The 15,620-nt window shown below is 37.4% G+C and overlaps 1 protein-coding gene across 3 annotated transcripts in view; it reads right to left on the minus strand.

Annotated features, from left to right (window-relative positions):
- The window catches only part of RAB6A (RAB6A, member RAS oncogene family), an 85,882-nt gene that overhangs the window by 34,920 nt on the left and 35,342 nt on the right, over positions 1 to 15,620 (minus strand). For all 3 annotated transcript variants that reach the window (XM_043906903.1, XM_043906900.1, XM_043906904.1), the window contains exon 2: positions 6,994 to 7,052. In XM_043906903.1, coding sequence (XP_043762838.1) covers positions 6,994 to 7,052 — 59 coding nt within the window. The remainder of the gene's footprint in view (positions 1 to 6,993; positions 7,053 to 15,620) is intronic.

The following is a 15,620-nucleotide window of genomic DNA, read 5'->3' on the forward strand; positions in this document are numbered from 1 at the left end:
CTACTCCTTCTTCCTTACTAACACAATCAAACATTTATTTAAATCCATCCTTTCCCACTTGAAAAACTACATTTTCCAGCCTTCTTTGAACTTTAAATAAATGGGGTTAACTCAGTTGGGAGGTAGATTCTTTCCCCCCTTTCATCCTTCTTCCTTCCTGAACTGTGGATACCAAGGCTGGAATCCAGAAATCACTCAGTAACCATGAGGCAAAATTCAATATGGAAATCATAGATTAGATCAGGTTAGACAGAAAATCGAAGGAGTTTTGGTCCTGGATGACCATGGAGTTGCCACACTAGCTCTGAAACACACTACCTTTACACTTCTTTTACATGAAAAATAACTCTCATATCACTTATCAATGTTATTTTGTGTTTGTTATAAACAGCTGGAAATAATTTTTAATGGCTATAAATAGAAACAAGCATTTTCACATCTCACAATCAAGACATAAATGTTTTTACAATTAGTACAAAGTCAGACTTTACAACAGTCCCCTCCTTCTACTATATTATCCAAGTTTTGGGGCATCATTTATACCACTGAACTCATAAAGATCAAAACTAATTTGAAAAATAGCCTGCTGCTGCTCTTCTTTTTATAGTTAATTTTATTTCAAGCTGAGCTACTACAGCAAAGAAGTTGATCAGCTATAAGAATTAAGCCAACAGCAGGAAGAACAGAAAGGAGATGGCTGGGAAACTAAGCATTATCAACTATTTCAGCATCTTCAATGCTACTGATGTGGACCTAATTCAAACTTTCATAAAAGACAGATGAGACATTACTGCAGTCTTCTGCTCATCTCCTGAGGGGAATGCAAAGAGCAATCATTACAGAAGAAATTAAAAGAGAAAATCCTCTCATGAACCTTAATTTAAAATTACATATTATTTTAAATGTTAACTAATTCATGGATGTTGGGGGGAGTGTCTACTCTGCAAAAAAAGAAAAAAATTAAACAGTACTTTTATAGGAGCTTACAAATCAAGACTGAACAACAGCTTATCCAAATATATCGGTGTCAAGATAACTTCCATTTGTTTATTTTATTTGGATGCTCTTCACTCAGAAAGGTGCTTATTTATCCCAACAGCTAATTTATAAAAGATTGCAGATGTAAGTTACAATTCTGTCTGACTTTGTATATAGTGGTTTGTCCCCTGTCCTGATGCCAGAGAAGCTAGAAACCCATAAACATGATTTTCACATGGGAAATGTATTTTACCCAATTACAAAAGTTAACTCAGTAAGGAAAACAAGTTTTCTTCTGTATAAAGCAATGATAATCAGCTTCCTTCTGTGGTTCAAATACACATAAAGTTCTGTTGCCTGGTTGCTGCCTTCTCTAGCAAGAGAAAATAGAGAAGGAGTTGAAAGAAGCAATGACTAAAGAAAAAAAAGAGTGGATAAGTTAAAGAATCTAAAATTAACAGAAATAATTTTAAGAATGAAGACAGGACCCCAGAAAGAAGATGCTGATACATAATCCGATTTAGAAGATAATTCCATTTAAAAATATCCTTACATATATGTACATATGTGGGGAAAAAATATATACATATATACATTTTTCCCCTCAATACCTTTCTGCTATATTACATTTCTGTCCACTAGGACAGAAACTAGGTAGAGTCTGTGGATTTTAAAAATGAGTCATTATAATGGGCGTAAGATTTTAGTTATACAAGGTGAACAAGTTCAAGAGATCTGCTGCAGAACATTGTACGTACATGTAGATAACAATAGTATATTGTGTACACTTTATTAAAAAAGTTAGAATTTCATATAAGTGTTCTTACCACACTAAAAAAAAAAAAAAGAACCCCACCCCAAATAAAATGACAACACTTCTGGAAAAGGCAAAAATCCTGAAAAAAGTCATTAAAAAATTAAACAAAAATAAAAAGACAAATCAAACACTGAGTCAGAAAAACAATCCACTGGGACCTCCCTGGCAGTCCAGTGGTTAAGACTCTGTGATTTCATTGCAAGAGGCATGGGTCCTATCCCCGTTGGGAAACTAAGATCCTGCATATTTCGAGGCCAAAAAATAAAGATGATAATGATAATTTTAAAAAGAAAAACAGTCCATCTAGTTAAGGATTTTGGTTCTATTGATAACTAGAATTTTTAATAAAACAACCTAGAGCTTTAACTTATACAGGTTAAGGATATACTTAATCACCACCATCATCTTTCTGGACAAATTCATTAGTGTCTAAAACCCACTGATTTAATCTATGCCATCCTGAACTTAATTGTTGATTTGTAACAGTCCTTGGAATAAGAAATCCTCTAAATTCAAAGAAATCTCAAAGGTTACCCTGGAGTAATATAATCTTCCTCAAAAGAATCTACTCCAATTGTGGGAATCTTTCTTGAGCTTATTTACATTAAGTTGAACCATATAATATAAAACTGCCAACATTCTATCATTTCTGAATGATAAAAATAGCAATTATGTAATATGGTTCAAACTGATACATTTGAAATTACTGGAAAAATTTACAACTGGAAAAAGAAAAAAAAACAAAAACTAACAACTGGTGAAAAACTAGAGCAACTTAAGAGAATCACTTCCATCCTCTAGCTACAAATGTTTACCAGATTTCTCAGGTTTTTTGCTTTACTTTGAAATAATTGACTAAACATGGTCAATAAAGGACTCTTCTGGCCAACCAATTTAGTCTTTTTCAAATGAAATTAATTCAGTGCAAAGGAATCATAAATAGCATGAATTATGAATTATATATAAAGTTTATCTTTTTTGTGAAATAAAATTTCACTTTGTTTCAGATATACATTACATATAGCTCAATTATAAATTTCTAGCTATGAGACTAGCTCTTCAATTATTTCAGAAGTCTTTCTGTTGTGTGTATGGTCAGGGCATAAGATAGGGAATCTTAAAAAATAATCCACTGAAGAATTCTTCACCTGATAACTAAGTTGGCAGCTAACTACATATGGTCAATTCTTCATATTCCAAAGTAATACTTAACACACTGTCAAGATAATTTCCCTAGGTAAGGATGTTGGGTACTACATTATCCTAATTCCCCTGTTAAAGTAAAATAATATCTAGGACTGTGCCTAATTCTTATAAAAACTTGTAGCTTACATGGTGAATCAGTGTCTCCTATTAATGCCAAAGTACAATGGTATTTTGGCTTCAACAACTTTTTAGAAAGAATCAAAATCTTTGCTTATCTGTCAAATGTAACCTCACCCCATCAACAGCACCTCCCTTAAAAAATGTCTGCATGAACAACAGCAATATTCTTAGTGAGTAAGTAGCAACAGCACTTTAGATACCTAAGGATCTCTAATTTCACAGAGAACTTGGGTATAATGAAATATTTCAGAAAGTGAAAGTACCTAGTTTGAAGATTACTGATTTATTCTTTTTAACTTATTCTTTGGTTTTTGTTTTACAATTAAGCTATTTAAAACTAAAATACATATATGTAACTTAGACATATATATACATATGCTGATATATATGGTTATATATATATATACATATGGTTAGTGTTTTATATATATTTATAACCAGATATATATGCAACTGAGAGCAGACATCCTTGTCTTGTTCCTGATCTTAGAGAATACATTCAGCCTTCAAACATTAAGTATGATATTAGCTGTGGGTTTTTCATAGAGATGTTCTTTATCATGTTTGGACACTTCCCTTCTATTTGTAGCGTGTTGAGTGTTTATTATTGAGAAGGTAACAGGCAGGAAGGCCAGGGGTCTCCAAACGGAGGAAATAGGCTGCAAGTATCAGACATTTTTTTATCTCTCCCTTAAGCGGCGGGAGGAAACAAACTACAAGTGTCAGATTTTTTTTCTTTCCCCATACAAAATTAAAAGCAGGTTTCTCTATGGAAATATTTTTCTTAAGCTATGTTAATGAAACTACGTATTTGCTTTGGAATTTGCTTTTCTTCAAAATGGTTCCACCTAAGATTAACTTTTTTTCTTTTCTCAAACCTTGGGCTGATAATAGCTCAACAAACCAGTAGTCATATCAATTGTTTTATGGCTAGGGAATGGCACACCTCATGCCATCCTATTTCAAAAATGCATTTTGTGGGAGAGGGGCCTGGTGAACCTCCGTCAGCCTTGAGGTGTCTCTCTTATCTAATTAATAGCTTTCTAACAGACATAAAACAGCTTGCTAAGACTAGCAGAGGGGCACTCTCCATCCCCCTTCTGATGTCTGTCAGAAGCTTTCTGGCCTTTTTCATACTTTAATAAAACTCTGCTACACAAAAGCTCTTGAGTGATCAAGCCTGGTCCCGAAGCTAAATCATCTTCTTCAGAGATCATGAATCCAACATCGTTCACCATAAGCTATCATTATCATGAAAGGCTACTGCTGCTGCTGTTAAGTCACTTCAGTTGTGTCCGACTCTGTGCGACCCCACAGACGGCAGCCCACCATGCTCCCCCGTCCCTGGGATTCTCCAGGCAAGAACGCTGGAGTAGGTTGCTATTTCCTTCTCCAATGCAGGAAAGTGAAAAGTGAAAGTGAAGTCACTCAGTAGGTGTCCAACTCTTAGCGACCCCATGGACTGCAGCCCACCAGGCTCCTCCGTCCACGGGATTCTCCAGGCAAGAGTACTGGAGTGGGGTGCCATAGCCTTCTCCGTGAAAGGCTACTGGATTGTGTCAAATGTTTTTTCTGTGTCTACTGAGATGATCATGTGATTTGTGTCCTTTTCTTTTTTGGCCACAACGCACGGTTTGTGGGGTGTTAGTTCCTCAATCAGAGATCAAACCTGGGCCCTCAGGAGTGAGAGTACAGAGTCCTAACCACTAAACTACCAGAGAATTTCCCTGATTTTGTCCTTTAGTCTATTCATATAGCATATTCTATTACTTTTTGTATGCTAAATCAACCTTGCAATCTTGGTACTAATCTACCAATCCTACCCAGTAAATGGCATAGATCCTTTTTACAAATCAGCAAATTCCTTTTGGTAGTATTTTGCTAAGGACTATGGTGTTTACATTCATAAAGGATATACCTTGTAGTTTTATTTTTTATTTTTTTGCCTGGTTTGTGTATCCTCATAGGATAAGCTGGAAAATGTTTCTTCCTCTTATATTTTTGGAAATTTATGAAGTATTAGTGTTGTTCTTCACATATTTCATAGAAGTGATCAGTGAAGTCATCTAGTCCTGTGATTTTCTTTGTGAGTTTAAAAAAGAAAAAAATTACTTATGGCTGTGCTGGGTCTTTGTTGCTGTGCATGGGGCTTTCTCTAGGTGCAGTGAGCAGGGGCTACTCTCCAGTTGCAGTGCACAGGCTTCTCACTGCAGTGGTTTCTCTTGCTGTGGAGCATAGACTCTAGAACACAGGATTAGTAGTTGTGGCACACAGGCTTAACTGCCCTGTGGCATGTGGAATCTCCCCGGAGGAGGGATCAAACCCGTGTCCCCTGCATTGGCATGGACCACCAGCGAAGTCCTGTGACAAGTTTTTATGACTGCTAATTTTATCTACTTATTACAGGTATGCTCAAATTTTCTATTTCTTCTTGTGTTAGTTCTGGTAGTATATCGTTCTTTGACTTTGTCCATTTCATCTAGGTTATCTCATATGTTCGCATATAACCATTTTACAGTATTATCTTATAATATTCTCTCATAGTAATATCTATTTCCATATGGTTGGTTGTAAGATTTTCTCCTACACTCCTGACTTTAATAATTTGAGTCGCTCTCTTTTTTTTGCTTAGTTAAGTAAAGTCTTGTCAATTTTGTGGATCTTTCCTAAGAACCACTTTTGGTGTCACTGAATTTCTTGTTTTTCTGTTCTCTCGTCCATATATTTTTGTTCTAATCTTTATTAGTTTCTGAATTAAGCATGTCTTTATTTTCTATATTTTTGTTGTCCTGGTATCTGGGAGCTTCCTAGCACTAGACGGACTGGCCCTCCCAGAGTTTACCAGTTCCTAGAGATGTAAACTTGCCTGAGAGGGACTTTCATATGAAAACCAACCAATCCACACCCATACCTCAACCATCTCCTCTATCACACTCAGAGCCACTATGCCCCTGCCCTAATCACCCCAGGGCCAAGTACCAGAAAACCAAGAACAACCCCCACAGCCCAGGGAGCACTGAAATTATGAAAATTAGGCAATCCTGTAGTTGCTGGTCTTACCCATCCTTCTCACAAAAATCACAATTTAGGTACCCTAGTATCCACATTTCCTGTCCCCTACCCCATCTCCTGAACAATATCAGTACTTCTTTCATGTGCCCTCCTACTATGGCCTAGACGGTCCCTTCCTCTTGGAATCTATGAGTATAATAGCCTTTTCAGTAGCAACCATCTCCTGATCTGTTGGCTTCATCATACCTGAATAATAACAATAAAACCTACATTTTAAAGCAGTTTCTTACTTCTGCTTAAGTTTACTTTTCTTTTTCTAGTTTCTTAGGGTAGAAGATTAAATTATTGAGTTAATATATCTCTTCTTTTCCTTATAGGACTGCTTTAAGCTGTATCCCATTAGCTTTGGAATGTTGTGTTTTCTTTTTCATTTATCTCAAAATACTTCCTAATTTCCCTTATGACTGTCTTCGACCCACTCCCAAATCTCCTCTATTAATGATTTCTAATTATAGTACTTATTCTTGACTTCAAGTATAGACCAAAATATCACAGAACCCTAGACTTGGAAGAAATCTCTCCAAAAGAATGTCTATCGATATAATCACTCTTACTTCTATTCTAGATGGTATTACCAATAACCTTTCAATAGATTCTGGAAGAGAAGCTAAAGAAATCAAATAAAAAAGCTGAGGACTATGAGGATAATCAGTTATACTTTGTATTTATATAGCATTTTACAGATTACAGAAAGTGCTTTTATATCCATGACAATGTAAAAAAGTGAATTTTTAAAAGCACCTTGAATATTACTTGCAAACAAAATAAAGACAACTAGTAGGTTGGCAAAAACAAAATACCTGATAGGTATTGTCGAAACTGTCATACATGAATCTGGTAATCAGTGATGTCTTTCCAACTGAAATGAAAAGAAAAAAAAGATTCACTCAGTTAGCACATTAAATTGGGTTCTCAAGCAATTTTTCTACAGAGAACTGTAATTCAATTCATTGAGAAATATCTGCAATGGTTCTACTAATGATAATTTAAAAACATATAGGGTGAAACAGATCACCACCCCAGGCTGGATGCATGAGACAGGTGCTCGGGGCTGGTGCACTGGGAAGACTCAGAGAGATGGGATGGGGAGGGAGGTGAGAGGGGGGATAGGGATGGGGAATACATGTAAATCCATGCTGATTCCTGTCAATGTATGGCAAAAACCACTACAATATTGTAAAGTAACTAGCCTCCAACTTATAAAAATAAATGGGAAAAAAAAAACCAAATAGCCCCAAGTTTGTTGAAATGACTTTAACAACAGATAATCTCTCAAATTGAGAGCACAAATAAGGCATATTCATTTAGTTAAGAGTTGAGGAAAATAAAGAGAAAACATGAAGAAAACAATCAGTTATGTTGACATCTGTAATTCACAAAAGGCAAGGAGATATTTACTTGGGTCCTAACAAAAAGAACTAGGATTATACTAGGAAGAAATTATAGTAACTTCCTGGCTAGTAACCTGGGGAAAATAGGGTCAGATCCACTTCATTCAGTGAATCAAAGCTTAATCTCTGGCAGTATGAAGACTAAAGATGAAGAGTTCCAGGAGGGGTATGAGGGCTGTAAAAACTAGACTGCTTAATGAAGTGACCTGGAAAATTGTTTTGAAATTCATCTCAGGATCAGATCTCTATACTTCTTTGACAGGGCAGTCCCAAAGATTCATACTATCTTGTATTGGTATTTTTAGGTGAATCCACAGGAAGTGCCACTAAGAAAAAAATAGTGGTATACTGCCAATATCCTTATCCACAGGCACACAGTTCAAGGGCAAGAACCATATCTAATTTTGCTATTTCTCCAGTAGCTTGGCCAAAACTCAATAAATACTGAATGAATACAATAAATTTTATCAATTAGTAAACAACTGGGCAAATAAAATATTTCAAATGCTCCCCAAAATGTAAATACTTTGAGAAGAAAAAACAATACCTGGTCATTCATATTTTTGTATGGATTTAAGTAACTTTTGATTTCAACTTCTGATTTTTTTTTTTTTTTTTTCACCACCCCGACCGCGCCTCAACTTCTGATTTTTAAGAGACCTGACTTGGGCCTCTTTATTGCATCCTCCATCCATATTTCATATAAAAACACGAGGAAAAAACTGGGCCAAAGGGATAAGAATCCCATAAAATCACCTACTCCCAAATGTCTTATTTCAAAGAATCTAAAATAGTAGGTGGAAGAGCTAAAGCTAGTTTCCCTAGATCATGGTTAAAAGCAAATTAATATTTGAGAAGAAGTCTCTATCTGGAGCCGGAGAAGGCAATGGCAACCCACTCCAGTCCTCTTACCAGGAAAATCCCATGGATGGAGGAGTCTGGTAGGCTGCAGTCTATAGAGTCGCTAAGAGTCATGTACTGGAGAAGGAAATGGCAAGTCACTCCAGTGTTCTTGCCTGGAGAATCCCAGGGACGGGGGAGCCCGGTGGGCTGCCATCTATGGGGTCGCACAGAGTCGGACATGACTGAAGCGACTTAGGAGCAGCAGCAGCAGCTCTATGTGGAGCAATGAGTAGACCAATGCACTTCTTCATTAATAGATCAGTTCAGTTCAGTCCAGTCACTCAGTCGTGTCCGACTCTTTGCGACCCCACGGACTGCAGCACGCCAGGCCTCCCTGTCCATCACCAATAGTAGATAGTATAGTTTTTATTCTGTTTTGAAAAGTGTCCCTTCTTCTTTATAATAAAAAGAGCAAAATGCACTCTACAAAGCAGGCAATACAGAAAAGACCAAGAACAGATCTCGGAAGCTAAGCAGGGTAGGGCCTGATTAGTACTTGGATGGGAGAAAAGACCAAGAACAAAGTGAAAAGTATGTATATCCTACCACCTATATATAACTAATGTTAAAACTTTAGTATATATATATTTCTAAAATGCTTTTTATATATAAAAATATATATGTACTTAAAGGCAAAACCTTAGAACCATTCACAATAAAGTCAGGAACAATACATATATTACTATTAATATTATTTAACACCGATCAGAATCTATAAAAAGTAAATCTAAAAATCTGAAGAGATAAAAGGCAAAATGGTGATGGCAGAAAGAGAGGCAGAGAAAAGCCAAGGAACATATAAAATCTGCAGTGAAGAAATACAAAGTACCTTGTTAAAACAGTTTTTATTCAAAAGATTAAAATTTCATTACTAAGTATTTTAAATATGATTCTTCAATATAGGATCTTTGTAACTGTATTGTTCTTGTTCACCCCAAACCCTTCTGTAAAATGGTATGTAAACTTATAATGATTTGCTTACTGTTTGCTTTCCTTGATAAAATGTAAGGTCCATATTTGTCTTATTTAGTCCACATCATCAGTCTGACACACCTTTGCTGAACTGATAATAATTTTCCAGAAGGTAAAAAATACATGTCTAGGGTTCTTCAAAATAAATCTTACTTTTAATTGAACAAGTTACTTTATTACAAATACTTCTACAAAACACGACAAAGTGATAATATACTTTATATTTTTAAAGATGCCTAATGAGAATAACTTTTGTTCAGTACAAGGACTACATATTACATATTAGAGCACTACAATAATGTGAGTATTGCAATAAAGCCAGTTATATGAAAAAAACAACAACAAACCCTATGGTTTGTAAACCCAAGGCAATGGGTTTGCCGCTATGTATAATACTGACAAAAAAACTTAACGACCAACTTCCCCCACTATCTGAAAGTAGAGTGTTCCTATGAAACCTTTCCTAAGCCAAAATGGCATAAAGCAAAGCAGCAATTACCTTAGGACACACCTTGCTAAATGGATGCACAAAATAAAATCAAGTTAAAGCACAGATGGTCACCCACACAGTTCAAAGCTGTAACGGCTTGATGCTAAGTACACTTCCCAGGGAAGGAGCTTGGAGGTTCCACTCTTGCTGCCTGGGGGTGTTGCCTCAACAATACCTCTCTACGTAAAAAGCACTGAATGATATTTTCACTTTTCACTTTCTGGTAAATGAAAAATCCTCTTCAGATTTCTTTCGGGTATTGAAAACAAGTACTGATGGGTCTTACACAAAAGTAAAGTGGCATAAAGCAGACCTGTGAAAAGCAGGAAATATCTTATTTTTTTCTGCCTCAGATCCTATACTGGGTATTTTATAGGACAATGCTAACCTAAGATCATGGCATCTGGTCCCATCACCTCATGGGAAATAGATGGGGAGACAGTGGAAACAGTGTCAGACTTTATTTTTTTGGGCTCCAAAATCACTGCAGATGGTGATTGCAGCCATGAAATTAAAAGATGCTTACTCCTTGGAAAGAAAGTTATGACCAACCTAGATAGCATATTAAAAAGCAGAGACATTACTTTGCCAACAAAGGTCTGTTTGGTCAAGGCTATGGTTTTTCCAGTGGTCATGTATGGATGTGAGAGTTGGACTGTGAAGAAAGCTGAGCGCTGAAAAATTGATGCTTTTGAACTGTGGTGTTGGAGAAGACTCTTGAGAGTCCCTTGGACTGCAAGGAGATCCAACCAGTCCATCCTGAAGGAGATCAGTCCTACGTGTTCATTGGAAGGACTGATGCTGAAGCTGAAGCTCCAGTCCTTTAGCCACCTGATGCAAAGAGTTGACTCACTGGAAAAGACCCTGATGCTAGCAGGGATTGGGGGCAGGAGGAGAAGGGGACGACAGAGCATGAGATGGCTGGATGGCATCACCGACTCGATGGGCATGACTTTGAGTAAACTCCAGGAGATGGTGATGGACAGGGAGGGCTGGTGTGCTGCGATTCATGGGGTCGCAAAGAGTCGGACACGACTGAGCGACTGAACTGAACTGAACTGAACCTTGACATTAATTTGCAAGAAGTGAAATTTTATTTCCATCTTTCAGGAAAAGGTAACACGCTCAGGAATTTAGAAAACTGCCCAAGGTAATTCAGTTCCCTATTACATGACTCCATTCCATTTCTAACCAAAGGTCATGTTCTTCTCAATATACTACTTCCCTTTGCTGTTTAAGACAAGCCCCCCCCACCTCCGCCCCACCACAAAAAAAACAACCCATGGTCACCATGGCAGAAAAGTTATTGTTACTACCTACCTAGCCTCCAGGTTTTAAAGAACCTGAACACAGACCATAAGAAATAGAAAATGAAAGGGAGTATATCCTTGAAAGAAAAAACAGCAAAGAATGAGATTTTTCAGGCAGTAACTTTTTTCCTGAAGCACTAGGAAACATAAGGGCTTCCCTGGTGGCTCAGTGGTAAAGGACCTGTCTACCAATGCAGGAGACATAGGTTCAACCCCTAGATTGGGAAAATCCCCTGGAGAAGGAAATGGCAACTCACTCCAGCACTCTAGTATTCTCGCCTGGGAAATCCCATATAGAGAGAGGAGCCTGACAGGCTATAGTCCAAAGGGTCACAAAGGAGCTGGGCATGACTTAGTGACTAAACAACAAACAAACAATGAAACACAACCCAATGGGCATGTTTCTGGTAGCAGAAGACCCAATTCCTAAAAGGTTTGAGGAGTCAGAGGACAAAGTTCAGGGCTCAAAGAACACTTAGAAAGATTGGGAAAGTAGACTTCTGCAAGAAAGAGGGCTGCAAATAGATCTGCATTTAAAACATGTCCAAATTCTTGGTTGATGTCCTCAATGATCTATGAGGACTTGATGGGGAGACTTCAGGGTTCCCAGCAGCAGACGGATGTTAAAAGAGTCCAACACACAGTTCAGAATTTGAATCCAGCCAAGGTAACTACCTTCTAGGACAAAACAACTCACTGGAGTAACAATAAAATCTAGAGTCTGTATATATCTATTCTTCATCGTCCTGTATCCAATTTAAAAAGTGTGAACATGCAAAGAAATAAATATAATTCATACTCAAGAAAAAAAGCAGTTAAAAAACAAGACTCCAACCTGGATGGAGGGGAGTTTGGGGGATAATGGATACATGTATATGTGGGGCTGCATTCCTTCTGCTATTCATCTGCTGCTATTGCAACACTGTTAATCGGCTATACCCCAATACAAAATAAAAAGTTAAAAAAAAAACAAAAAACTAAACCAACAGACTCCAAGATGAATCAGATTTTGTAGTTAGCAGACAAGGATTTAAAGCAGCTATTAGAGACATATTCTAGACCTTGGAAGAAGATATGTATAAGAAATAAGTAAAAGGAAAATTTCCACAGAGAAAGAAAAATGAGAAAAAAGAATCAAACGTAAATTGCAAGTACTTACAATAAATTATCAGAAAAGTAATTGTATGGATTTAACAGCTGGTGGAAATGGCAGAAGAAAGAAGTGAAGCTGAATACAGATCAAATAGTTTAACATATATATAAAAGAAGTTCCCACCTGATAAGATAGAAGAAATTAGGGGAAAATATTTGTAGAAATAATAGCTGAAAACTTTTCAAATACAGTGAAAGGTTAAAAACGTACAGATCCAAGAAATTCAATGAACAGGACAAATACAAAGAAAATCATACCTTGACAAACTATTAAAATCCAAGGATAAAGGAAGAAAACCCTTGAAAACATCCGGGAAAAATGTACTACACATAGGAGGTGGATGGGGGAAGAGGTAGGGGGAGAATGAATATACATTTTTATGAACTTCTCCACAGAGAAAATGAGAACACAAGACAATGGAATTACATCTTTAAATTTCTTAAAGAAAATACATTTTTTTCAACACTTAAATACTATATCTCATAAAACTACCTTTCAAAAATGAAGGTTAAGTGAAGATTATAAAGTAAGGTCATAAAGTGAAGTTGCTCAGTTGTATTTGACTCTTTGCGACCCCATGAACTGTAGCCTATCACGCTCCTCTGTCCATGGGATTTTCCAGGCAAGAGTACTGGAGTGTGTTGCCATTTCCTTCTCCAAAGGATCTTCCCAACCAAGGGATCGAACCCGAGTCTCCCGCATTGTTCAGTTCAGTTCAGTTCAGTCGCTCAGTCGTGTCCGACTCTGCGACCCCGTGAATCGCAGCACGCCAGGCCTCCCTGTCCATCACCAACTCCCGGAGTTGACTCAAACTCATGCCCATCGAGTCAGTGATGCCATCCAGCCATCTCATGCTCTGTCGTCCCCTTCTCCTCCTGCCCCCAATCCCTGCCAGCATCAGGGTCTTTTCCAATGAGTCAACTCTTTGCATCAGGTGGCCAAAGTATTGGAGTTTCAGCTTCAGCATCAGTCCTTCCAATGAACACGTAGGACTGATCTCCTTCAGGATGGACTGGTTGGATCTCTTTGCAGTCCAAGGGACTCTCAAGAGTCTTCTCCAACACCACAGTTCAAAAGCATCAATTTTTCAGCGCTCAGCTTTCTTCACAGTCCAACTCTCACATCCATACATGACCACTGGAAAAACCATAGCCTTGACCAGACGGACCTTTGTTGTAGGCAGATGTAATTACCATCTGAGCCACCAGGGAAGTCCACAGACAAGTGAAGATTACAGACAAACAAAAGTGAGAGAATTCCTTGTCAGATCTGTAATACAAAAAAGCTTCGGAATCACCTGGTGGTCCATCAGTTAAGAATCTGTCTGCCAATGCACGGAACACACATTAAATCCCTGGTCCAGGAAGATCCCACACGCCATAGAGCAACAAAGGCTGTGTGCCACAACTACCGAGCCCACTCCTGGCAAGAAGAGAGGCTACTGCAATGAGAAGCCCAAGCGCCACAACAAAGAGTAGCCCCTATTCACTGCAACTAGAGAAAGCTTGTGCAGAGCAACAAAGACCTGGCAAAGCCAAAAATAAATAGATAAATAAATAATTTTAAAAAGAGACAGACAGACAATTAAGGGTGAAAAGGAAAACCCAGATTGTGAGATATGTGAAAGGGAAACCAGTTTCAGCATGACACTGTAAGGAGTTACATACACCAACTTCCCAGTGAAACTGGTGAGAATTTAAACAAAACAAAAAGCATTTAAAATCTCTGGAAATAGTCCTAAAGGCATAAAGCAAATGAACATTTACTCAAGAAAATATACTAAAATTCAATAATAAAAGAATGTCTGCAGTATTTGAACAATAACAAAAAAGCCATGTACAAGTATGTTAAAAACAGCTTTATTCATAATGGCCAATAACCAGAAGTAATCCAAATCTTTATCAATAAGGGAATGGATTAAGAATTCCCTGGATGTCCAGTGGTTAGGGCTCCGTGCTTCCACTGTGGGGGATATGGATTCAATTTTAGCCTGGGAACTAAAATTGCACTTGCCCTGGGACTAAAAAGAAGGGAGTGGGGAGGAAATGGATAAATTATGGCACAGTGATAACAAAATATTACACAAGCAAAAATAACATCTTATATACACAATAACATAGACAAATTTCACAGACATTACATGGGGTGAAAGGGGTCCGATATAAAAAATATATATGTTGTATGATTCCACTTATATATAGTTCAAAATTGGCACAATTAATCAGTGGATATAGAAGTCAAAATAGTAGTAACTTCTGGAGTTTCTAACTGGAACACGGAGTCAGGGAAACTTCTGACTGCTATAAAGACCTATATTTTTAACTGAGGAGTAGTTACAAGAATGTATTAATATGCAAAATTTTCAACAAGCCCCATACATTTAAAATTTGTCTACTTTACGGACTTCCCTGATGGCGCAGATGGTAATGTGTCTGCCTACAATGCGTGAGACCTGGGTTTGATCCCTGGGTCAGGAAGATCCTCTGGAGAAGGAAATGGCAACCCACTCCAGTACTCTTGCCTGGAAAATCCCATGGACGGAGGTGCATGATAGGCTACAGTTCATGGGGTTGCAAAGAGTCGGATATGACTGAGTGACTTCACTTTATGACCTTACCAGATATTACACTTTAACAAAAAGAATTTTTTTAAAAAAAGTTAAATACTTAATTATATATACGTGATTCCCAATAAAAACTGCATATATTTATGTGGATATCATGTAATCCTGATCTACTGTATTAAGAAGGGTCTTTACTTCTGTTGCAGTCTACCCTACACCTGAGAAAAACAACAGATAAACCCAAACTGGGGGCACTCTAAAGCAGGGGTCCCCAACCTCTAGGATCTAATGCTTGATGATCTGAGATGGAGGTGAAAGAGTAATAAAAGAAATAAAGTACATAATAAATGTAATGCTCTTGAATCATCCTCCACTCTCGTCTGTGGAAAAAGCATCTTCCATGAAACTCGTCCCTGGTGCCAAAAACATTGGGGACTTGCCTCAAGATGGATCATGAAAAACAAGCAAAGGCTGAGCGAGAAATTGTCACAATCTATGGAGACATGAAAACTAAATGCAATGTGGCACTCTGGACTGCATCCTGAAACAGAAAAAGGGTATTAGTGAAAAAAACTAGTAACATTCAAATAATGTCTTGAGAGTTTGGTTATATATAGTGATATACTAATGCCAGTTTCTTAGACA

Source organism: Cervus elaphus, chromosome 1 (genome assembly GCF_910594005.1).
Source record: "Cervus elaphus chromosome 1, mCerEla1.1, whole genome shotgun sequence".
NCBI lineage: Eukaryota > Metazoa > Chordata > Mammalia > Artiodactyla > Cervidae > Cervus > Cervus elaphus.